At 41.6% G+C, this 26633-nt stretch overlaps 2 protein-coding genes across 2 annotated transcripts in view; one reads left to right on the top strand and one right to left on the bottom strand.

Annotated features, from left to right (window-relative positions):
• The first annotated feature begins 281 nt into the window (after positions 1–281).
• olfml2ba (olfactomedin-like 2Ba) lies at positions 282–7200 on the top strand. The gene is made up of 8 exons (XM_080032432.1): positions 282–654; positions 789–1052; positions 1261–1368; positions 2326–2463; positions 3486–3714; positions 4179–5216; positions 5799–5975; positions 6077–7200. The coding sequence occupies exons 1-8, from the start codon at positions 490–492 to the stop codon at positions 6688–6690; spliced, it is 2733 nt and encodes a 910-aa protein (XP_079888558.1). The 5' UTR covers positions 282–489; the 3' UTR covers positions 6691–7200.
• A 326-nt stretch (positions 7201–7526) lies between these two features.
• Positions 7527–26633, bottom strand: part of atf6 (activating transcription factor 6) — a 31316-nt gene continuing 12209 nt past the window's right edge. The window contains exons 9-16 of the mRNA XM_080032039.1: positions 26448–26539; positions 24720–24866; positions 22874–22969; positions 22669–22771; positions 21024–21094; positions 19485–19596; positions 15251–15335; positions 7527–9449 (exon numbers count right to left, since the gene is read on the bottom strand). Coding sequence (XP_079888165.1) covers positions 9253–9449; positions 15251–15335; positions 19485–19596; positions 21024–21094; positions 22669–22771; positions 22874–22969; positions 24720–24866; positions 26448–26539 — 903 coding nt within the window. The 3' untranslated portion in view covers positions 7527–9252. The remainder of the gene's footprint in view (positions 9450–15250; positions 15336–19484; positions 19597–21023; positions 21095–22668; positions 22772–22873; positions 22970–24719; positions 24867–26447; positions 26540–26633) is intronic.

Here is a 26633-nt window from a genome sequence, read left to right as displayed (position 1 = left end):
GCAACAGGTTGCTTTGTATTTCACCTCGAAATGTGATTCAGTACATTTTAATTGCTTGAATATTTAAAAAATCAATAATAAACTGATGCTTTAAGACATGTTTTTAACACTGGTGAATAATGATAATGGCACATTTTTGATGTGGTAGCCTACTACACATAGGAGGACTATTTGAGAAGTTGTCTGAAGCAGTTCAACTCCTCCTTGCCGGTGTAATCAGGTCCGCCTCCTGTCAGGCTGCAGCACCAGATGGCGGCTGCTCTCACAGAGCGCACAGCTTCTCCACACTCACAGTCAACCGGCGTTCACTGTGACAATAAAAAAGATGACTTGGCGCCATGAAGCTTAATCTCGCTATTTGGATACACCTATCTCTTTTTGGAGCCAGAAGCAGGCTATGATATTTTCTTGGCAGCTAAATTACTAGGTGACAGGCTGTGCCTGTTTGCAAGAATATTTCTCTTTTCAGTGCTCTGTGAGCCTCACAACATGTATAAATTATGTCTTGTCGTGATGGGCTGTGCGTTTTTTCCACGGGGCTTTGCAGCGCCAAAGACCCGGGGTGAAGATCCCATGTTGACGTTTGAAATTGATGCAGTACCAAATGACAAGCTGCAAGAGGAGAAAGATGGCCTGGACAGCATCATCTCTAAGGTAGGAGGAAATCTCCCTTTTCACTTCTTTACTTCATATATTTTTTTTCTGGACATTTTATGATTCTGTTCGTACAATGCAAACGTGTTTGATTGAGCGTGGTGGAAAACACATCCGTCCTCTTCTCTTTGTAGCTGCTGGGTGATTATGACAAAGTGAAAGCCCTCTCGGAAGGAACTGACTGTCGGTGTAAATGTGTTGTCAGACCCCTGAGCAGGAGCGCCTGCCGGCGGATAGAAGAGGGGAGCGCCACTGCGCAGGATTTCTACACTGTGGAGACTATCACATCTGGACCAGAGTGCAAGTGCGCCTGCATCGCTCCTCCGTCAGCGGTCAACCCATGCGAGGGGGAGTTCAGGCTGAAAAAACTTAGGGAAGCTGGAAGAACGGATGTCAAGGTGGGATGTTATCCTGTCTTTTTCTTCATGCATACCAGAGCCACCGGTACACACAAGTCTCCGTGCACCTGAGCAAACGGTGGCTGTCTTGCGGATCTGCTGATTAATAGAGGGGCCTGGATCATGGATTTTTTTATCAAAGGAAGTGATAGTCGATAGATAATTGTGTTGTTAAACCCTTTTGACGGAATCCACTTGATCATTCTAGTTGTCCACCATCCTTGAGCTGCTGGAAGGCTCCCTTTATGGCATGGATCTACTGAAGCTGCAGTCCATTACCAATAAGCTCCGGGATCACATGGAACACATTGAAAAGGTAGCCTACAGGATTTCTATTTTATTCTTAAAATAAGAATATTAATGCAAACATGTTAACACAAACACAAACTATTTGTAGCATGTGTGTTTCTACTGGTGGCTTATCTATGGGCCATCAATTAGGGGTTGGACCTGAAAGGAGTGCTTAAGATTTCCATCACAATTGGAAGTTTATCTACTGTATACCCTTCTGACTGACCTGTGATAAAGGACCAACATCAAACATTTTCTTTCTCCTTTGGTACATAAGAAAAAATATTTTGGAATTAGTTCACAATATGTGTAAATGTACCATGGGTGTGTTTTAAGTCATTAAATACAAAAAAAATATTGATTAGAACAATGCACAATACGTGGATTTAACAAGTAAATTCCTTACATACCACTTAAAAGAAAAACACCACCATTAACAGCAGCTGGGCAATACTTGGTCTGCCTCAGTCAAACTTGGTCCAGTCAGTCCTGAGGTTCAAAATCATCATCTATAATTAGTGTCACTTTGCACTTATTATTATAAGTGTTTCATTGATTAAATTGATTTTATAGCTTCAGCTGTCAGTCCAGATAAAAATAAATAATACATATGTAATTATTTATTAATCAGATATCGTCTGATAAGCTGCCTCACTGTCTCTCTGAGATTGTACGCTTGTGTTGGTGATTATGACTGTTGATGATTGCAGCCTATGTTCCTTAAAAAAAAAAAACTTTACTCAGTGTGTTGTCGATATCTTGCTTTAGAGAAGTTTACAAGCTTCTGTTGACATGCAAGACAATCACCACATGGAACCCGAACATATGTGTGCACTGTGGCTGGTACTCTGTGCTACAACGGAACTGTAAGCCCTTTACCTACTAAATAAATCCCTTCATCAGACTGCTCTACCTCTAGCCAGCCGTGATTAGTTCATTACAATGATGATGAGTCTTGTGTTGTCGATATCTTGATTTGAAGGCAGTGTCCCTGAACGCCACCACAGATGAGGCAAAGGCAGATGTGACGGACAGCCCACCCACCTCTCCTCCCTACCGGCGTCAGCTCGAGAAGACACTCAGTGAGGTGAGCCGGGCCGCAGTGTACCAAAACCCAGAGGTGAGTGTTACCAGATGCGGCCAGTAATGTAGGGGTAGACAAAGGGGCTAAGCTATGAACGCCTGTCTCTGCTATTGTTTTTTTTTAATGGATTAATATAAAAGCATATAATAGCTTCATGACTACTGGTCGTAATTATTTGCATTATAGTAAATGCTTGTGAGTCAAAGTTCTGAGAGGTAATTATTGAATTAGCAGCCTGAAGAAGTTGAACGGTTCAATCCTGTGAGACGATTGGATTCACCCTACAGTCACTGGTAAATCTGTGGCAGCATTGTTAAGTCCTCCTGTGTTCCTTCAAAACAAGACAAACAATTATGTGTTCTTTCCACAAACGCCTTCATTAAATCATCATCTCTATGATTAAGGACCAAAACTGTTTAAGAGAGTTATCGAGGAAATTGGAAGGTTTTTGGCAGAGCCAGTTGACTATAGCAAACCTCAGACCAGTGACTGCAGCACTGGGCCCAGATCCATGGCAGCTTCAATATCAACTGGAGTCTCTCCAGCAGTTGGGTGGACCTGGGCTTCATTTGCAAAGTTAATATGTTTTCGCAAGAGCAATTAAAGCAGAAGTACAAGGTTTAAAATGATAACCAAAAGTAAACAAACACATTTCAGGTTTATTGCCCCTTTGGGTCGCACGTTGTAGTTTTGGTCATCATTTCCATCAGTTTTATAACATTTTAACCACCAATTTTTATTGCTGAAATCTATGAAAGTTGCTTCTTGACAAAGAAAAGGAGCAGTGCATGTATCGTATTATCATACTTAAACAAACTTCAGATTAACCAAACTTATTTTCAAGAGAAAGGTTAATGCTGAAAGTATAACCCAAAATGTCCATTGTAAACATCGACCACAGTTTACATACTGACGTTCCGATTCAACTCTGACCAAATTATGTTTTAAATCTTTTATTTTCCACATTCTTTTCACAGAATGACCTCCAACTCAAAATTTTCTTTTCTTGGTAGGGTTAACTTGCGTATGACACTAAAAGTCTCTCCGTCCATTCACAGGAAAAGTACGAGGAGAAGTTTATTGGGGAGAATCCGTCCTTCCTACAGACAGATGGTTCTGCTCAGATCATCGAGGCTAAACCTCAGGTGACTCACAAAAACATGGCTGACAAGGAGGCATCTCAGGTGTCAAACACCGGCCCCAACGGAATGATCATCAGAGGAATGACCTTTTATAAATCTGAGCCAGATCCCATGGTGGCAGATGACGGGGAGCCGGGAGAGAACTGTAAGTGCAAACCCTAACTCAGTATAAAGGAATGGGTTAAAAGCAGAGATGAAAATGTAAAAATTAAGAGAAAAAAATCCCCTGCACATTACAGTGGTTACAGCGATCATTCAATCATAGAACTATGCATACAAAAATATATTTAACATTTTCCTTATTCGCTTACATTCCCACCATGAAACAGGATTAGTGGTTGGGATGGATAATCATGGTGTCACATCACATAACTTGATATCAGAACATTGAAAAATATTCACCAAAGCTTCCTGTCATTTGTGAGCTGCTGTGGCAGAACCGCTGTACAAATGTGTTCGATCTACTGTTTGTTTGCACTATTTATCAGTTCAGGGATAACTTACTTTACAATTAAGATGGTATAGAATAATTAAAAAAATCTATACTTATTAACATTTTATTATGTTGCCCCGATTATTTGACCAAATCCTTTGTTTTCCCTTCATTAGTCTTTGAGTATCATGGATTCAGTGGTGATGGTCCAATGAACCTCTTCCTGGAGGAGAATCTTCTAGAACACAGACCCCCTCGCCCCAGGACCAGGGCAGGACTTCGACCCAAGACAACGGGTCCTTTGCACGGCACCGAGAAGCCCAGCCAATCAACAATAACAATGAAAGAAACCGAGCCCACCTCAACGTCTCTAGATGAGTTTATCAGTGCAGTTGAAAAAACCACATCAGTGGATGTGTCTACAGATGTACAGAGGGACACGTCTGTTACATTTGGACCAACTACTAGCACACAGAAAACCAGATCCACAGACGCTGCGCCTCAGACCACTCAGAGAGTCACTGCTGGAACCACTGATCGGTCAATCCCTTTGACGACTGAACCCAATGGCACTGCCAAAGTACCAACTGAATCTACAATGAACACAACCCAACCCTCTGAAAACACAGCCACAGCGGAAACTCTACCAGCATTCACAACCAGGACTGTACCAACAACCACCATGATGGAAAGCTCTAGCCCAGAGGTAAAAGACCCAATGCTAACCACACCTAGCAGTACACCTAGCAGTACTGCAGCTCAATCCAGCACGATTGAGCCAAACGCGGCCACAGTGGCTTTGACTTCCAGCCCAACTTCCACCATGACCCTCACCACTCATGCTTCCCTGACCTCTGCACCAATACAACCCACATCAATTGCCGTGACAACTGCAGCAGCAGCTACCTCCACACAGGCTGCTACCACAGCACCAGAGGAAGACACTGAATCCACCATATTTTGGGGCTCCACTTTGCCTCCTACCACACAGAGGCTGATCAGTTCGACTCCCCACACTTCCCTGCCACTAACAACAGCTGTGACTACCTCTTCCTCAGCCATCGCAACCACCGCCACCATCAATACCACTACCAAGCTGGCTGCTCAATTAAAAAAGAAATACAAAATAAGCTGGAATGAGGAAGCGGAGGAAGACCGTCCGGAAATTGACGAGCCAATGCAAAAGCAGGAGGAATCTGCTACAAGGAAACCCGGTAAGTTGAGTTTTTGTGTTGAACATTTTTCAAGTCAAAATTCTGATGCAAATAGTAGATAGTTTGCCATGGATTATATCAATACAAAATTCATTTAAAATTCTGAGCTTGTTGATAATGTCATGTGTGATACTAAGCAGGTAAAATATTTAACGTGTTGACCAACTTGGTTATATTAGTTAACATTAACTGAACCTCACAATAAGTCAGTTGGCTTTTTTTTGTCTTGAGCTCATCACCAAAGATATTGCCCCAAAATAATCCTGTTTGTTTCATGTTAATATTTGCTGTAATTAGTTTAAAATTTCAAATGGACTGACACGCCTTACCTCTGTTTAAATTCTTATGGATGTAATATAGATTTTGCTTCTATGTGTCTCCAAATGTTGTAATTCAGTGCTCAGTTCCTTATGATAACTTCACCCATTTCATGATTTAAATTTAATTTCATGATTTAAATTGGCTTTTGTTTTAACTATGGTTAAAACAAAAGCCAATTTTCAGACTCTTTGACGTAGCTCTCTGGATGATGTTAAACTGTTTCTGAATCGGCTCTCATGGTTCTCTGACTGTTTTTCGCAGGGGAGTGTAAGGACACTTTGGCAATGATCTCAGAACCAGTAACTCACAACACCTATGGCAGGAATGAAGGAGCATGGATGAAGGATCCAAAGTCAGATAATGACAAAATATATGTCACCAACTTCTATTATGGAAACAACCTCCTGGAGTTCCGCAACCTGGAGGTTTTCAAAGCAGGTAAGAGCTAGTAGTAGTAGCCTTTGTTGAATTGCTTTTTTGGTTTTTCTTTTTCTTTTATGAATCTCATGCTTCTCCATTGTGCTTTTTGTTCTTTGCAGGCCGTTTTACCAACTCGTACAAGCTTCCTTACAACTGGATTGGCACAGGCCATGTGGTCTACAACGGGGCTTTCTTCTACAACCGTGCCTTCTCCCGGGACATCATCAAGTATGACCTGCGTCATCGCTACGTGGCGGCCTGGACCATGCTGCATGACGCTGTGTTGGAGGAGTCATCCACACCATGGCAGTGGCGCAGTCACTCAGACATGGACTTTGCCGTTGACGAGAGCGGCCTCTGGATCATCTACCCGGCGCTAGATGACGAGGGCTTCTTACAGGAAGTCATTGTTCTGAGTCGACTGAACCCCTCGGACCTGAGCACGCAGCGGGAGACCACCTGGAGAAGCGGACTCAGGAGAAACCACTATGGCAACTGCTTCATCGTGTGCGGCGTCCTGTACGCTGTTGACAGCTACAACAAAAAGGAGGCCAACCTGGAATACGCCTTTGACACGCACACAAACACTCAAATGATTCCCAGAATGCCTTTCACCAACAACTACACCTACACCACGCAGATTGACTACAATCCCAAGGAGGGTGTTTTGTACGCGTGGGACAACGGACACCAAGTCACATACAACATTAAGTTTGCCTATGTAGACCCTTAGTGTCAGTAGTTAATTCTATGCTTTGAATGGATTGTAGATCAGTCCAGATGGCTTTCAGACTGGAGACAAATGGGGGCCAAATGTACAAATATACTTCATTGGTTTTTGAATCAATTGTTTTGTACTTGTCAAGATTTTTAAATTTTGTACCTGGAAAAAAAAAAGATGAGCCTCAGTCAATACATCAATTTGTACTGTATATATTGTTATACTGTAAAAAAAAAATGCCCTATGAGATAAATTAATTTAGAAAGAATATGTTAATGACTAAAGACAAATAACACTTTAACAGTTCACATTAAATAAACACTCAACTCATATAATTCATTATGTGAACAAATATCCAAATTATGCTGACAAAATTGTATTTCTCAGTTTTATACACATTGTTTGTTGTTACATTTTTCTTTGCATTATATACAAGAGGTCCTCTGTGTGATATTATCACAGGTATTGCTGTTGGCCTGTCTTGTGAAAGCACTTACTCCCTTCATATCTGACCGTTCTGAGGAGACATCAATAAAGTTTGGAAATACTAACAGAATGTGTTGTCTTTGTTTGGATAATCTTGGTTACATTTAAAGGGGCTTTGATTACAGTTTATGAGCTGTAATTAAACAGGATGTGGAACAAAAACTGGTAAGGAAGCACAAACATACAGTAAATGCGTTACGTACTAGATCTATACAAAGGAGGATTGTTTGGATGTACAGTACATTTGAGTAATTGTGAAAAAAATATATCCAGGAACATATCTGTTGTACCAGTAGTACAAAAAAATGAAACAATGCAGTTTAATAACAGCTCAAATGATACACACAAAGGTATAGTTAAGAGAAAATCCAGTGTTTATTTTGGTGTATGCACACACAGACACATACTAAAATATAAAAAACAAAACCTTACACATTTTTAAATGTGCTTTTACTTTATCTTGCTGGGATGCAGTGAAAGCATTGCGAAGAATCAAATATAATCTTGAAACCAAAAGGGGGAAAAAATTACAACCACACCACACACAAACACACAAGGTCTGGCGTATGCAAACAAAGTATGTTTTTTTCTGATTTATTCTTTTATGGGCATCTGCTGAGCTAAAACATAACCATCTGTACAATGATGTAGCTAAGAGAAATGCACACAGAAGTACAGTATGCCATTTGATCAACTACAAAAACCATCTGGTTGAGCAAAATTCATAAACCTATTTATTGTTGTTGTATTAAATAGTCATCGTACTCCAGATTATAAGTAGTTAAAACTCGGGTCCAGATACATTAATATAAGGTATTTAAATCCAGTATTGATCCTCCCAGTTTCTGCATTTACAGTGCAATTTCTTATTTATTTGTTGTTGGTTTTTTTTAACCACAAATTAGTTCTAAAAACTATCAGAGGTATGCAACTGTGTCACACAGTTCAAAAAAGGATTTCCATCAGGTTGCATTTCAAGAATAAAAGTGCAATTTAGCCCATGGAAGGAGGACACAGGACTCACATTAGTTTTTTTTTCAACAGCTCAACAGTTTCAAATTTGATAGGGATGCATTTTTCTGGGATAACCCGTTAGTACTGACCTATACAGTATGCCACAATTCATTGGTATATACAATATGTTATTCATTTTTTTTATATTAAAATAAAAAGTTCCCACAAAGCATAAGAAAAAAGAAAAAGAAAATCTATAAATCTTGACAGAATAAATTGTATTCAGGGGTAGGCAATAGGCATTACTGTTACATAACAATACAAATAAATATGTAAAGTATCTGAATTGGTTCATTAGTAAAAGAGAAGCACAGTGCAAAGAACCAAATATTAGGAAGTGAAATTATTCACCAATACAATGCTAAAATCCAAGCACTTGAAAACCTGAAGTTAATGGAAACCAGCCAACAACAAAGTGGTTAGCCCGCTGGCTTTCCCATATCACCTGACTTCCTGAGTTTACTGAATGCCTCCATTGCTGTTGTAATTCATCTGACATCTCCCACTAGTTCACTAATAAAGAAAGCTTATTTAGAGAGGCAAACATACTTTCAAATGAGTAAGAGAGGTGGTTACAGCACTCCCATGTGCTTCTAAGCATTGATATCACAAATTTTGCGTTGCAGCTTGTTCCTGAAATAAAAAATAAAAAAAAATAAAAGGATGTAGACTTGATGAGAGCTGCTATGGGAGAAAAGTATTTGTGTTATGACGGGGTGACTCAGGGTTCAATGCTCGGCCCCCTGCCGTTAAGCAATTACCCACATGTGGGGCGTCTGAGGTTTCAGGGAGAAGTCAGTGTTGCCACACAAGGAAAAATGTGTCTGCCCGGACCCTGTTACAGCCTGCCTCCAGGATATCAGCCCCCGGATAAAGAATGTGGCTGACTGGTGTCCAGCTATCTTTTGTATTGTAATCACTGAAATTCATTCAAATATAAATGACAGTAATAAAGCGTGTGGGAATATACCAAAATAAACATACTACATCACACACACACAAAAAAAGGTGCGTACTGTTTGTCTTCATGGGTTTGTTGAGGAGTTATAATTAATCCAGGTGCTGCTGTTGATCTTAAGCAGAGCCCATTAGCACACCGACAGGAGGCGTGGCCTGGTTTTCAGTCTGTGAGCGTTGGTAAACAGTGTCTGTGTGGTTGACCCGCAGCAAAGGGGGGATGGCCGAAGACCTGATGTGGAGGATCCTGGTGTCCGTCACTTCACAGTCAATTTGCATCATCACCTCGTAGTCTTTGTCCCTTATGATGCTGTCTGTAATGCCAGTGAGAAAGAGGAGGAAGGTCGTCAGTTATCATTGCCTCAATAAATGCCTAAATAAATAAAATATTGTAGATTTATTTATGTATTTGCTATACTGCCAATGGGTATATATCATGGCAAAAGATTGTATCAACTCAAGACACAGGTAGCGCTCGCCAAACTGCCACAATGTATTCATCAGTAGGTACTTAATACATAAAGACATAATGAGAGTATTTTGAGAGTTTTGTTTTAGGCAGGTGGGGGAGCAGAGAACCGCAGCAATCACGGTTGGAAGGCCAGGCTATAGAGGGAGTCCAGAGGTGAGTCACAAACTGGATTTCTCCTTTGTAGAGATACACAAAACAGCTCTAAACAAGATCAGTGCATGCATATTTAAGAGGAGAGAAAAAAAGAAACTCTGGAGTGAGAGAGAGAAAGAGAGAAAGACCACGGATGATGACTCAGGGTCCTTGAGGCTTCTTGTTGTGTTCAAGGAAAAAAAGAAGAAAATCTGGCAAGGTTGAAGGGCAGAGAGGGATGTATGATGATGAGTCGGGCTATTGTGTTTGAAAAAAAAAAAAAAAAAAAAAGAACCGAGAGACTGCAACAGATGGCGTACAATACAATCATGGACACAAATCTTGTTATCAAAGAGAAATGCGTTCTCACAAAGTAACCCTGAGGTTAAACCGAAAAAAGTAATTTCTTTAAAATAATTTTTTTGATGCTAGACAGCAGTGTTGTTCATGTTTCGTGGTCTTCCACAGCTCAACTTGGCTCTGACACGCTTAAAAGCTATCAACACTTTAACGCTGTACTTTGTGTTTTTACATAAACAGACACATCTAAAAGTGTGTGGCTTTCCCTGTATGTCAGCTTAAAACAAAAAAGCTTTCAACACATGGAGAACACACAAGCCAAAAACACCCTCGTATATGACCCAGAAAAAAGTTGTAGGCATCTTTAAAATGCCTTAGAGCGCTGAGAGTTGCTTAAAAGCTCCAGTCCTTATTCCAGACACCTGTGCAAGACATCAGCTCCTGCCTTCCTGCAGATGTCAACACAGACGTACACTTTAGAGGCAGAGAGAGTTTATCAGATGGTACGGTGACCATACAATAGCCCCTGCTGCGGCTGCAAGACTCCACGGATGTTCTAGTCATTAGATGGTTTGTAGACGTAATGCTGAGTATGACTTCATCATCTGCTGCTTTACTTCCTCTTTTGCACCTGCAGTGAAACTGGAATTTTTTAAAAATGGCTCCAGTGTTTGAACAGAGATCTCTGGAAATCATCCTTTGGGACTTGGTCACGCTATATGCCTATCTCAAATTAGTCTTTCCGTCTAAAAGCATAGCTGGGAAAGTTATTCACCGTGCATCTCGGCATAGCTTGATAAGATCATAACAGATTTTTGTTCCACCCTTGATTCAAGGTCCTGTCATCACCGGGCAGCCAAAGCCTGGGGATTCTGTACTGTTTGAAATAAACTGCTAAATATAATGAATCCACTAGACAGACGGCACAAAGTGGAGACGTGTCACATGCATACTCCAAATGCATAACTCAAAGAGTATGATGGACAAAAATGGAAATCCTGCAATTTAAGATGGACATGTAAAATTATATTTGGAAGAAATTAAAAAGGGAAACACTTTTACCAAACAGACAATGCTAGTGATAAGGAGGAGCACTTAGAAGCCAAGGAGCTGGATATTTTTTGGGGGAAATTGGTGGAGACCAAAACAGAGATAAAAGGAAAATGAACATTGGAATCACGCCAGATGGCAAGAAACGGATTCAGATTAATGTTAATGCTGCCCTGTGTCTGCTGGATGTGTACACAGCCAACTGCTGCTAACACAAACGTCATATCAACTTTATAAGGTCAAATGCCAATATTGTATTTAAAGCATGTTTAAGTTGTCACCTCTTTGGGACTTAATGTTCTGCCTGGACGAGATCATTGTACAATACCCCATAAGAACGTTATAAGTGCCCAGTAGTTACAACATAATTACACAGTCATTTGTGAGCCATAAACTATACTATTATCCAAATTGAAGACATAGGTTTAATTCCACTATTTACATCAACATTTTACCAAATTACCAAAATGCTTAAATTATATTCGGCTAACTGCTTGATAAGCCAGAAAAGTGAAACAAGACACACAGAAACACAGCTCTTTCAAGAAGCTGCCAAATCTACCATCCTGCTGTGCATGCTCCCCTATCCCTTTTTACTAGTGCCATCTGGAGATGTTCCAGAGAGCTTCAGCGACACAGGGAGCTTGTGTGCTGATAAGAACCCGATGTCTGGCAGCCACTGAAAACCAAGAGTGCATCTCTGGAGGACGGTGGCTGCCAGACTGGCACAAACTCTGAGGACATGTTCATGCGGAAAGCTTTTAATAATATCATGAAGGAGGCAATTCATCAGCAAGTATTAATTTGGGCCAATACACATGAATGCAGATTTTATAAGATGTCAATTAGGCAACTCAAACATTCACAAGTTATCATCCAGCCAAATGTTGGGGGGATGGGACGGGGGGGGGGGGGGAGCGGTTCTCTAAAATGTTCTCCTTTAAGTGGTGTGCCGACGACGGGCACTTCCATCAACAGAGACACGCAGCTAGCATGGCTAACAGAAGAGAATCACTAGCTCTAGTTAGAATTTATTTAGCAAGAATGGCAAGGGTTAAACATTTGGGTTGTAAGAGTGCACTGGTGGGAGTGTTTGTTTACATTAGAGGAGTAGGAAAATCTGACCCCCAACTCTTTCGGTGGTTTTGGAGTTCTACCTTGACCACCCCTCCCCTCCCCCCCCCCCCCCCCCCCATCGTAAGCTGCCTGTTGGCTACAGTGCACATGTACAATCTCAGAGAAGAAAAAAATAAGACGTCTGTGTGCGTCTCACGGTCAATTCCACCTGTAAGTGATGTCATCTCCAAAACATTCCTCTCCTCCAAACATGTCACTTCCACTTGATTGAGCAGCTTTCAAACTCAGAGGATCGTTACGTAAACACGCTCCTCAAGTCCTTATGAGGAGCCCCTTCTCAGCCAGATACGTCATCCCGGCGAGAACCAAGGAACCCCGAGGTCAAGTAACGTTAACAGAGCCCCTGAACCGTGGACGAAGCAGCCAGCCAGAAATAGACCACGGCCTACATCAAAGTCTCTTATCAAGATTGTTCACTTATTGACCAAGACAGACCCAACTCTCACTCCAAATTAACGGAGTCCATCCACCTCCTCCAGATGAAAACCATTTAGTGACTGGAGAAGGAAAAGGCATTCCTAAAGGAGAGCAGCAACTGGGAGCTGGAAAGAATTATCCTCCACTGTGGAGCAATCACGCTGCAGGGACACAACAAGGTTTCTGCTTTTTCGAAAGAGTCGCGCCCAGCAAAATATGTACATTTGCACCCACTCACTTCAAAAAGGTTTCAAAGAAAATACAACATAAATCTGATATGGGGATTGAAGGCTGTCGTCTGTGTGACTCGTGAGTTTTGTATGTTAAAGGAGGGGGGGGGGGGGGGGTGAGTACCCCGCTGGTGTTGTGCCACTAGAGAATCCCCACCAACCAACCAGCCACTGTTGGCTTGGGGTTTTTCTTTACTGCAGGCCTTGCTCTCAGGTCAACAAGGAACTACCATGTAGAGCCTTACAGAAACTAAAGCTACTGGACATGCATCTGTGCTAACCTAAACCTGCTCTGAGTCCTCAATCTAAAAGATACAACATGATCCAGCATACATATTAGTTGCCAGCACACCAATGCCTGAAAAGAGCAGGACAATACTTTTTATAAAGCACATAAAACAATGCTTTGAATGTGCTGCTAACTGCAGGCATCGGCGACAGATCATGCACAATCGAAGACCCTTTTCTTGGGCCAACAAGAATCTCCCTAGACTTGATATCTCTCCCTGAATACCACCTTTGTTTGGCCAATTAAAGAATTCGCTAAAAAAGGAGGTCTTGGATTTCACTGTTTACTGCCATTTCAATGGGCCATCTGAGCGGCACGGACCTTAGCATTCCTCCCTGACAAGACCAACCAAGAACAATGTTTACCTTCATCAATCTTCCTCTCTAACTCTCCCCTCTCAGACAAAAAAAAGAAAGTTATTTCCCAATGGCCATGTCTTCCCTGCTGAGTAAGAGGCTCATATTGCACTGACTCACTTCCCTTTAGAGTTGGTTGAAACGCTAATGAAATCTGTTGCTGGTGTTTTGCAACAGACACAACAGAGAGATAGCAGAAGAGTTCTGTTCAAATCGCCAGGTTAACAGTCCACAACATGAGCTAGTCTTACTAATTGCTCACGCCCTATGTAAACACAGTCCCCCTCAAGTAGGTTTCCTTCCAGTTCATTGTCCTGCGAAGGCTTGGCGAAAATCAAGCCACCTTTAACTCCGCTTCTTTCCGCTGAAATCTCTGCTGACCTGACTTTTCCATACTGGATTGATAATCCAGCAGATCTAGGGACAAAAGCTATGATGAGCTCATGGAAATCAAAAACATCTGTATACTTCAAATTATTCATAAAACCCCCCCAAAAATTTGCCAGTGGAGGTCCATAATCTTTGCCAATAACTTAAAAAGATACCGAGCTGGCGTACCTCATGTACAATGTACTGGTGTTAAAATGTTTTGGATGGGATTGTATTAAGAGGGCAAGCACCCAAATAAACGGATGATTGCTTCTGAAATGGGCTGGTCGAAACCACCCCCCAAAAACCACTATTTGCCACCCACAGTGACACACTGTGGATGGCAATTGTTCTCTTTAAGAGGAACTGACGTAGTCCAGATGAGTTGAGCCACTCCTCTACAATCTGAATAGAGCCTTTTTCATCACCAATTCAAAACATTGTTTTTGTCTGTGCCTCAAACATTCGAAACCACACAGAGATCAGTTACAACACTCTGCATCAGCAGGAGGCAAGTGCTGCACCCCTATTACTGTACTTTCCTGGCCTGTATAGGTGGCACAGTTTGGACTCTACCCACACAGGTCTGTATGATATGTTCTTGCACTTATCACTCATTTATTTTCTTAATAGAAATTGATGTTAAGGCAATGGATGTCAATGTTTTGTTTGTTTTTGGGAATAGAGCCAATGTGTTAATGTTTTACTTCAATAATATATTTTTAAATTAATACTAAAAGGATGGTTGATGAAATTTGGCTATAACTTGGAAAATACAATAGCGTCTGCCAGGCCTTCATTATTTTCATTACAAAACAGTAAATCTGGCTAAATCTGAGCCAAAAGAAACAACCACATTGAAACCACATTTTATTCTTTTGTGTCCGTGTGGTTCGGTCACTGGCTGTACAGACACTTAACAGCATCACTAAATGCAACTGAGAGTATAATCGCAGGCTGAAGGACATAGCAGAAACCACAAAGGGCAATGATGAGGAGAGGGCGGGGGGAAGCAAAGACCAACAAGACGCCAGATGTCAAAGAAACCTTTTGGCAAATCTATAAAGAAGCTTTCATGTAAATGTAACGGGCAAACACACACACACACTCTAGATCTAACAAAGTGGATTTTGGAAAAACTAAATACCAGCATTGATGAGAAAAGGATCAGTATCACCTTAATAGGCGTACAAAGAAAGAAGTACTCTATTTGGGTCCTAGAAGTGCTTCCTCACAAGTAATGCATTCTTGTGGGGTAACGTGTTTCTGAATCGGCTCCCAGACCCGGCCTCTCATCTGTTACATTGCGTTGAGTGACCAAACTCCACAACTGCTGTGTGTTTGTACTGCAGTCTGTGCATACCATTTATGTTCATGGCTGGCAACACCACCGACATCTTGGGTCGACTTCCTTTGTTGTGGCTGGTGGCAGGAAGTAAGAGATGATCCTGGGAACAAAAAAGAGAAAGTCAAAAGGAGGAAAATACCACTCATTTGGAAGTTTACCAACCTTACCACATTATCTAAACAATTAAAACCTCTCTGATTTCAACACTGCCTACCTAGGCCATTGGAGCACTGTTAGGCTAGCACTTGTTGCACTTCAGCTTCAAGAACTTAAAATAGCTTTTTGTGCAACTCATTAGACAATTAGAGAGAAGGTTTTGACATCCTCTTACAAGGTGCTGTGGTGGAGAGGAATGCTAATGTGCAAACACACACACACACACACACACACACACACACACACACACACACACACACACACACACACACACACACACACACACACACACACACACACACACACACACACACACACACACACACACACACACACACACACACACACACACACACACACACACACACACACACACACACACACACACACACACACACACACACACACACACACACACACACACACACACACACACTGTATCTCCACTACCAGATTTATAAGTGATGTCAGAGAAATCGATTGTTAATGAAATCCTACATAATCTGAATTACCTCAAACGATGACCTCATGGACTTTAAGAAGGAGATGAAACATCATAAGATATTCTCTAGTCTTCTTTAGTAAGCCATACAAATGTAGCACCACAGAACTGAAAACCTATGAAGCTTCCATAACGTTGTTGGACTCATAAGAGACATTATTGAAGATATTCTGTCCTTTAATACCTAGTATGGGTGGGGCCTGGATCCCACATTTCCCATGGTAGAACTCAATGGCGTCTTCCATTAAAACTCCCCTGCCTTCTAACCACACTCTTCTTTCAAACTCCTCATCTGTCCATTTGTAATATGGGATGTGTCTTATACATTGAGATAACACTCTTCGTCACACATCGTCAGGGTTATTTTTTTTTTTAAACTTTGCATCATAGTCATGGGACAAGCTTGACAGACATCATGCAACCGGTTCTACGGGTCGACTACAACTACTCAATTAGGAGTAAATGAAACTTTGTGTTCTGAGTGCTGCTTTAGAAGAGCTAAAAAGTGAGACCGTTAACTGTAGAGAAAAACACATACAAGAATTAAGCTTTTTGTGGCTTTCCAACTACCAAGACCAACTGAAAATTGGTTAACTCGATCACACTTGGCTTTGTAAACTCAGCCTGTGTGAGTGAAATAAAAAAAATGAGGCACGTTAAGGTGTTGACAGGCGAGAGTGCAGGCTGAGGTTAGGAAAGGGATTACATCATCCAGATGGGAAGGAGCGAGGACGACTGAGAAGACTAGTGAGGTGTGAAAATTCAGAAAGACATAAAAATGAGAATAAAGAGGATGTTTAGAAAAACAGAGCGCATATGTGGGAGTTGTTGCTACTAGTAAGTTTTGGTAAAAATGACACGAATATCAGCTTATAAGTAATAGTATGTACCTTTCAGTAGTAGTGTTTCTTCAGAATAATGGGTTTGGGCTTGATTTATAGGCATGGCACTGCAAGAAAAAGGGTAAGATCCATGCCACTACAGGGGGTATTCACATGCTTGACATGCTTGGGTGTGTTTAGAGGTTGGCAGGAGGTAGGAAAACACCAACCCCATTACTGTTTATCATCAGGGGACAGGCGAGCCCGTCAAGCTGACGTAACAGCCGCAGCTGCCATGACAACAGGTGAAAATTTCCTTCAACCTTATTGGATACCGTTAACGGTGAAAGCAGCCAGTGTTTCCACTATGCCTGCCGCCTCAACACACACTCACATAGACTAAAGCCACAGGTGCTACACAGAAACACCAGAAGTGGAGAAGGGTTGCACAAGTTACGGGGAGAGTGAGAGCAGTGCCATATTTTGGTCTTGTCATGGTTTCCATCACCTCATTTCACACCTAGACTAAGCCATGGATAGCAATGGATCGGCTGAGGCCTCAAAGTAACCTTGATCTGAACATGGCCATCTCTGAGTTGCAACGTGCAGAGAGTGACCTCAATTGCAGGCGAGAGCAAGAACAGCTCATGACAAACTTGCTGAAAAATATTATCCATGAGGGACAAAAGTTAGTAGTGGTTGGCTTTAAAATCTAAACAAATTCCAAATGAATCCAGTGCTTTGGCAGCCTTTTAAATTCATCATACTGACTTCAACAAAAAAAGACAGCCGTGTTTGCAGACACAGACACAGACACACACACACACACACACACACACACACAGACACAGACACAGACACACACACACACACACACACACACACACACACACACACACACACACACACACACACACACACACACACACACACACACACACACACACACACACACACACACACACACACACACACACACACACACACACACACACACACACACACACACACACACACACACACAAAAACCCAGGAAACAAAATACAGGCAAATAAACTGACTGAGAAAAGCTAACAAAGGTCTGTGAGAAACCATAAAGGTCACTCTGAAAAAAAAAGCCATGTCCCAATAGCTGCTTTATTTGGACATGCTGTAAAGGAGGCAGGACATGCGTTGTTCCTTTGGTTTTAAATAGGTAGAATTAAAAGGAAACAATGAATCGATCAATCAACCCAGCAACTAGTCTGTATTTTTTTTTAAATATTACTGGTTTTGGGACTTTAAGTTCGATGAAGCAAGCGATCTGAGGACACTGTTAATCAATTATTTTAAGAAAATATTATAGATTATCTATTAGGTCATAATTGAAAAAGTATTTTCACTAGGTACTAAGTCATTGTCTTCAACTGTTATTTAACAAAGATGGTTATATTCATTTTTGTATATTTATATTTTATTTTATTTTCACCATGTTTCTCAAGAATTACATTTTGAAAGCGTTAATATATCTGGGTGATTCTTTACAAAGTCACATTTTGTCATCAGTTGAATTAGAATCTTATCGCGCTTTGCTTGATCTGCTTTGATTTAAAGCTTAAGAGCATTTTTTATTATTGCTCACTCTAACAGCTTCACCTCTCATGCAGCACAAAGCTGCCAGAAACTAAACGACGGCTACTTGACCTGTTGAGACCCCAACCTGGGGTAACACCATTATTGCCATTGTCCCTGCTGTCACCATGCCAACCCGGAGCAGATCCTTTGTGAATTGCTCTGTGACAAGAGGTCTTGATCTTTGACCGCATGCTTCAAACCTCCCTCCCCTCTGAGTAATCCTTAGGATGTAAGGGCTTAATATCATCCAGAGGTTCTTCAGAGTCAGATACCAGCTCAGCTCTGCTCATGTGAAACAATGATGAAGAAACATCTCTTAATTCGAAAAGGCCGTTAAGTTAGCTAAAATAATGATTTCTTGAAATTTCTGAAATAAATTAGTGTTGCTTGCGGTGATATTAGATGGAGCAACAACTTCCCATAATAATGAAACACAAACTATTATTGGTTTAACTAAGGAGAAAGCCCCCCCCCCCCCCCCTCCCCTAGGACATGTTTTGTTTGGTGAGCAGTGCACTCAAAAACAAAAGGATGTAAAAGGTCAAAAAGGGAGGAAAGCGCTCAAAGAAACAAAGCTAATCAAAAAACGTTTTATGAATATTATTTCCAGGATTAATCCTACCAAGAAGGGGTAAATGAAAAACAGGTTCGGAGTCTCGAATGTGGAAAGAATTCTCAAATGAATAAAGACCAAGTTAATTAACAGTAACATGTTGTCATGCCTGAAAATCACAAAAAAATAAACGTGTTCTCGATGATTGCAAATTAACCCAGGGAAACTTGACTGGAAAGCGATAGTTACACCCTTGGGCGTGCGCGTGTCATCCCATTTGCACAGCCTCCAATTTTTTCCCCTTAAAATGAAACCTCCCTGTTGAGGAACAAACCTATTAGATATAATTTATGATTCATAAGCTACTCTCCTATAATCAACCACGCACTTTTTTTATGGCTGGTTTGGGGGAAAGAAATCTCACGACAGACAGAATTGTGATGAAACTGATTAGTGTTGAGCTGTGTGAACCCTCCCATCTAAATCTCTTCTTGTTTTAATGTATGTGTTCTATTTCAGCACTGTGTCAGATTCTGAGTGGGAGCCAGCACTGGTTCCTCCTCCTCAAATCAGTGTAACGCAAACCGACTGGTTGAAACTTACCCGGCGGAAAGACACAATGTAGAATGTGTCGCCACGACGATTGAGCTCGTCAAAGAAGTCAGTGTAGGTGTGATGGGGTGCGTAGTACACCTGCAGCTCGCTGCCAGCATTCCTGTTGAGAAAGAAGAACAGAATTCGAGAAAAATATGAGGAACACTGAAAAAAGACATTTCAAAACAAGACACAGACAGAAACAATCAATGGAGGATCATTGTTTTGTGCAAGGGAAATGTATGACATTTGGAGAATTTCATGAAGATAAAGTTTATTTAACAGTTTTCATGTCAAATTTATATTCAAAAAATGTATTTGATTTATTTTTCTGTTCAATCCCAACGTAGACGTTTTATACCTTGGTGTCATAATATTTCAATCGTCAATAACTTGTTACAGTAAGGGGGGGCGTCTCAGTCACCTGGAGCAGCAACTATTTTTCATTTATTAAATGATCAACTGTGCTACAAAATGAATCTTCACAATTTTTTGATGAACACTTCATTGTTTATATAATTTTATAAGCAAAAGAATCTGCTTCTTTTCACTGTATAACATGACAGTAAACCGATTCTGGGTTTGAAACAGTTCTTCGGACAAAAAACATCAAATGACATCGCCTTTTTCTCTGGGAAATTGTACCATTTTTCACCATACTCTTTTTTGTAACCAAACTGAAAATCAGGAAAAAAACAATCTGCAGATTATTGCAGCAATTACGTGGTCTACCTACCTTGTTTCACAACCCACTGCTTTCACACACAGTCGAGGCAAAAACCTTCGGCAGACCCCGGATCTGAACATAATGTTTACGGCAGTCAAGTTCTTTTCCCGTTTGTACTGTATTTACTATTTTTATTCTGGTCAACCAGTTCCCCTGCAGAGGTTAACTGCAGCATCTGATTTTTCAATCTTTTGTCCTGTAGATTCAGACTTTTTATAGCGTACATAGACATAGAAAACCGCTGAAGGTGGCCAAAGAAGTATGGACTCCATCTGTCTGATATGAGCTGCACAGTTCAGTCCAGCAAAATAGGTTCTTATCAACCGCCAAACCTCTGCATCAGAGTACAAAGGTCATGCGTTAAAATCCCTGCATCATGAATCCGTCAGATTGTAAAAATTGAAAAAAAAGGCACAAACGCCAAAAATGTGGCAATAAAAAGGTAGACATTTTTTATCCCATTACAGCTCCATTTACAGACCCATCTCAGTGAAAGACAGCTCTACAATAATAAAAGACACCAGTTTGTTTTGTCTACAATTTTCTTTGTATTTCTAATGTATTTCTGCAGCTCCTGCTGAATATGAACACTCCTGTCTGTAGCTCTAAACATTTAACACCTCACGGTTTTAGTTTAGCACACAGTGTGGGTTTACAGTTTAGCAGTACTTACTGTGTATTTGTCCTGATATCTATAGTATTTTCTTTGCTGTCGAAAAAAAGCTTAATGCAGCTTTAAAATCGATAGCAAATTGTTTGTAAGAATTGTATTTAACCTATGTGAGTCTGTCACACATACATTGTTGAAGGCCTTTACTTACTTTTCCTCAGCAGTTTCTGTGTATTGAACCGTCACAATCTGGGCACTCTCAGCCTCCTTATTCTCTGTTTTCTGTCGGGAAAAATAAGCAAGAATTATCTACAGTCGCTTTATGTATTCGCTTTAACTTACCGTTAAGAGAGAGCAGGGTAAACTGTTGCCAACACGTAAATATAGGCTCCACCCAAAACCGTACAGTTAACTGATTAATTTTAAGACATTTAGATTTGTCCTTGTTATTCCCATCTAGTTAACACATTTTGAGGCTTCAACATGACTTCTAGACGCAGAGTTTCACATGTTAAAGTACTGGGGGAGACTTGTCTGTAGGGCTAGAACAGCTTAAATCCAGTCAGAAATAAACACATCTCCATTTTTATTTACAATAAAATGAAGAATTGGTATACAGTATACAGACTGGGCAGCTCCTGGTGGATTAGACCTACTGTGACAGATTTGGAAAAAGGGATGGGGGAAAAAAGGGAGCAGGGGGGGCACTAATCCTACAGCATTGCTCTAAATCAGGGGTGTCCAAACTTTTTTCACAGAGGGCCACATACAGAAAAATCTACGAAGGGCCGGGCCACTTGGCAAAAAGAACACATTTATCAGGACATGTAGCTGCTCTGATGTTTAGTTTCATAGTGTCTTCGTAAATTGTAATCCTTCTTCACGGCAACACTTTCCTTGCAAATTAAACAGACACACTTCCCCTCTGAGCCGGCCGAAGCCTCGAAGGGGGCCCCAAGCAGAATTTGATTAGGGGGCCCCTTTCCAATTTTAGCGCTGCTCAAATCTTTGACTTTTGTTAAATGCATTCAGACACCCAGTGTTTTCTGCTATTGCCTCCAATGTCCAGCTGGGTGAAGATAGTAGCCAGCCGAGTTCCCGACCCTCGTAGGGGGGTCCGGGGGTATGTCCCCCCGGGAGATTTTTTTATAACTTTTTAAAGTGAAATGCATGAATCTGGTGCACTTTGAGAGGAAAATTAAGAGGCTTAATCTGAAGAATTTTGTGTGAAAAAATTATTTGGAGACACTGTCAGATGAATTAGAAGCTATTTTCCATAATAATATTAATTCAAAATAAAATATTATGCAGGGTCCTCTGGGATGGGCTTGGTGTTCTTTTTCTTTTATGGGACATATTTCTTTGTAATATAATGAATGCATTTAAATTGTTTAAAAACTAAAAGGGCCATATTACATTATATATAAATGTGCCGCGGGCCAATCAATCAGTTTTGCCACCCCTGCACTAGTGGGTTAACTAATAAAAAATAAAAATAAATAAATAATAATTAAAGGGCCATATTACATTACATTTTTAAAATCGGCAGATGGCCCGCGGCCCGCTTTTTATTGGCCCGGGCCGTAGTTTGGACACCCCTGCTCTAAGTGTTGCGTTTACTTTCTCAGGGCTGCCGGATCAAACTTGGCCCAATAAAGAGAAAAGGGGAAGGCATGAAGGGAAGTGAAACAGCGGTAAAAAAGTGGTGAAAGAGAGGCCATTTATTCTGAAAAGTAGTGGCCTAAAATGCAATTGAAGTTCTTTTTTTAAAGCTTTATTGAAAACACAGAATATCACATCCATTTTTTTTTACACAGCCCTGCAGATGTTTTCCTAAACGTACAGCTGTGACTTACCAGAATGGTCCGGGTGGGTTTGTGATTGCTGTTACTCATGCGCCTGGATTTGGTCTGCTGCACTTCGTGACGGTGGACCCAACCCCTCAACTCATGGGCCAACCTGCCAATCAACAGTTGTTAAAGACATTACATTTTTGGTAGGATCTTAGCGATTTTGTGGTGGTAAGTAAAGCCACGCATTAAAAGAGAGCTCATAACTTACTCTAAGCACTTGGTCCTGTTTACAGGAGGCGGGCAGGGGGGAGGGGGTCTGAGGTAGATGGGATCCTTAACCACCATCAGGGCCTTATCCTCGGAGCTACAACACACAAGAGAAAGCGTGCACACACAGGGTGTTAAAGGAAGAGGCGATAACTTTAAAAGGCTGTTGCTGATGCTGTTCAATCAGTGTAAGAATTTCACAATAACAAACTGTTAAACAATATTTTTCCACATGTTGAGAAATTGCTTCGAATGCAATCTGAGGGCCAACATGGCTGCTTGCCCTCTGACGGCAATGTAACACCCATAGTGGATTGAGTAACTGGAAACAACAACAAAAAAGGAAAAAATAGGAGCAGCGTGGCTTCAATATGGGGACAATTATATCCCTGGTGAATTTTATCGGTTACTAATGAGAGTTATTTCATATGGGGTGACATGTGGCAAGTGCAGAACCTGTGGCAAAACTTCAGTCACTAAACACATGCTGAGAGGGGAAGTGTAGGGATTCTGAAAGGATATGTCCACATGTCATTACCATCCTGTAGGGCAGGCCACACACAGTCTGATATGGACAATGACGGATGAAATCAACAGTCTGGGTTGTTACCATAAGGTGGCCTTACATACATTATGGATTAGCAAAACACTGCATTGCATGACTTCCTTGACTTTCCTCCACCGTGACTTAAATTGTAACTGTTCTACCTCAGTGAATGAACGATTTTGTTGATTAAGGTGATGATGTAGACTGTCCACATGCAGTGCCCACCTGCAGGGGGCTAGTTAACAGAACGCCTGCCACAGACAACACCTCCCCTGGGCCTCCCTGATCAAGAGCCGACACGTCCACTACGCCTCGCGTTCCTGTCTCTGAACGCTCTGGAAACGGTTTCGGCGAGACAACATGTCAGAGCTCAGAGGCCTGACCATAACTCCAACTGAGGGGGGGCCTGTATTAACCTTCCGCACGCACGCACACACACACACACACACACACACACACACACACACACACACACACACACACACACACACACACACACACACACACACACACACACACACACACACACACACACACACACACACACACACACACACACACACACACACACACACACACACACACACACACACACACACACACACACACACACACACACACACACACACACACACACACACAATTCTGTTCAGTGGGACCCCCCCGTCCTCCCAGAGATCATGTTTCATATCTCCACCGTCATCCCGCTCTCGGCTGCGTTTGGGGCTGTCACCCCCTTTTGTAAAAAGGCTAATGTGTTCCTTCCTGCCAGCGCCGCTTTAATGCTGGCGGGAAACCTGATACTACAGCCGAATTGTTTTGGTTAACATGTAACATATACCCTACGCAGAGATCTGACGAAACACAGGCTGGCAATGCCATACAGACATTAAGACTTATTTTTCAGTACATTGGAGGGGGGTTGCAGGTAATGTACCAAAACAAGAATGTTACTTATGCGGTTTATAAATGAGGCTGCTGGGGCCTCTACTGCGTTTAAAGAAAAGAAAGAAAGAAAAATACATAAACCTTTTAGAAAAATAAACTGTTGCTAGCTATATAAAGCTACAATGTCAAACAAGGCTGGACCCCTAATTTCCAAGCCTTGTATAACTCAAAGCTCAACTGGTGGGCCAACTAGCCAGGGGCACGGAGGCATTTGAAAGGCAGACGCATTTGAAAGGCAGACGTTTGGACAGAGTTGGTTGGGCGTAATTAGCGCTATAGCTCAGGCGCAGGTGCATCCTTGTCCACTTACGGGGTTACGGAGGGGGGGGGGGGGGGGGGGTAAGTTTATTACCTGTCAGCGAACTCAGCGGGGGCACTGCCGAGGGGATCGGGGCCCATCGAGACCTCAGTTTCTCCATCTGAGGAGAAGTCCAACAAGTGTCTGCCGCTGTGCTGCGTGGAAAAAGCCTCATGCTGCTTGGAGCCACCCTGAATTAGACTGAAGACACAGAGGACAGGTGAGGTGAGGGAAAATCAGGAAGACTGGACTGAAATGACCAACTTTCCAATTCCATGTTTTTTTTGGTTTTTAGCCACAAGCAGAATCTGAACGTTGATCTGAACTTCATAACCCAAAGCATGCAGGGGCACACACACACACACACACACACACACACACACACACACACACACACACACACACACACACACACACACACACACACACACACACACACACACACACACACACACACACACACACACACACACACACACACACACACACACACACACACACACACACACACACACACACACACACACACACAGTCTCTTTCAACAGTATTACTATACTGGGTGGCATTTTCATTTCAAAGGGATCTGACCTCAAAAGGCGGGCATATTTTACATTCCAAAGGAGAGCCCTAACACAAAAACACACAGATGGGGAGCAGTGCAGGTAGGGACACAGAGACTTTTAGGATAGTGTAAATACCACTCAAGTCTCAAAAGCAAACTCATTTGTGGGTCCGCAGAAAGCTTTATATGTTTTTCAGCGCAGGCGAACAACTGAGAGAGAACACTTTCCCAACACAGAGCGCACACAGCTTTTTAAGCCAACAAGTTGAACAAGTGAAGTCTTGCATCCTAGTGGAGGAGGCTATTCTCCGGAGAAAACAAACATTTTGTATGACACGAGTTCAAAGAATTCATCAGTACAGTTAAGAGTTTGTAGATCACACAATCTCTCTAATCTGCCCCACTGGTTGGAATCAGCTGCACTCTCTCCCCAGTGTAGTTTTACATAACTCATCTTTATCCGTCACAATTGAGATGAGACAAATGACCCTCAAACAAATGATTTGCGCTTCTTTCTCACCCTGAAATGATTTTTAATGGATACATTTGTAAGCGGTAAATGTTTACTTTTGTTCCTCTCAATCCAGATGAGACTTATTCACCCATTAGTCATCAAGTTCTATGAACTCTGGCAACAACAACAGAGGATTGGAACATACACACAAGAGCCACTTGGCAGGGATGTCAACGTTGGATTTTTCTAAAAAACTGGAACAGCTTTCGCTCGGGATGAGACTGGATTGTACCACAATATAAGTATTAGGTTCAGGTGATTTTGCTCAAAGGGAGACCATTGAGAATTTATTGCGAAAAAACATAAACAAGTCAAAGCTAAACTGTTGAAAAGAGAGATTGAAGGATGGCAAAACAATTTTTGGTTCCTTGTAGGCTAGTGTTCATTATTTTTGTCAACTGCACTGTTTTCAATAAACGCTCATGCTCAACATCTAACATGGGAGGTGTAATTCCCACAATGAGTCATGGGACTTCCCATTTGTCTTCCTACAATAATCAACTGTGCATTCGCAACATCATTTGCACTTACCACCAGTAATCTTCCTGTATCTTTGAGCTACATCATCTTCTGTCATCAACAACGTGATTGTGTTTGGAACTGAATTCATGCTTTTAGACACTAAACCAAACAGTTTGGGAGGACATAGCCAAGCATGTGGTGAGAATGTGTGTCTGTATATATATACTGTATATATATGCGTACCTCATTGGTCCAACGTTAAGCACTAGGAACACCAACACCGCCATGAGACACACAGCTCTCCTCTTGGGGGCCGTTACATTCAGCATGTTATTCTGCGGGGGGGAAAAGAAAGGCATCGTTTTTAAATGACGAACTAATTTCTTGCTGAGGAAATTGGACACAAGCATCTTTATATACGCAGAGCTG

Source organism: Ammodytes marinus (genome assembly GCF_949987685.1).
Source record: "Ammodytes marinus genome assembly, chromosome: 8".
NCBI classification, from domain to species: domain Eukaryota; kingdom Metazoa; phylum Chordata; class Actinopteri; order Uranoscopiformes; family Ammodytidae; genus Ammodytes; species Ammodytes marinus.
The sequence above is the reverse complement of the archived record's forward strand: the minus strand, read 5'-3'. Positions and strand labels throughout refer to the sequence as shown.

What these genes read in the sequence shown, in the direction of transcription:
- olfml2ba (XM_080032432.1), top strand. Translation starts at nt 490, where the DNA reads ATGTATAAATTATGTCTTGTCGTGATGGGCTGTGCGTTTTTTCCACGG. An exon ending in ACATGGAACACATTGAAAAG is followed by an intron (nt 1,369 to 2,325) that starts GTAGCCTACAGG and finishes CTTGATTTGAAG; the next exon opens with GCAGTGTCCCTGAACGCCAC. An exon ending in CGGGGAGCCGGGAGAGAACT is followed by an intron (nt 3,715 to 4,178) that starts GTAAGTGCAAAC and finishes TCCCTTCATTAG; the next exon opens with TCTTTGAGTATCATGGATTC.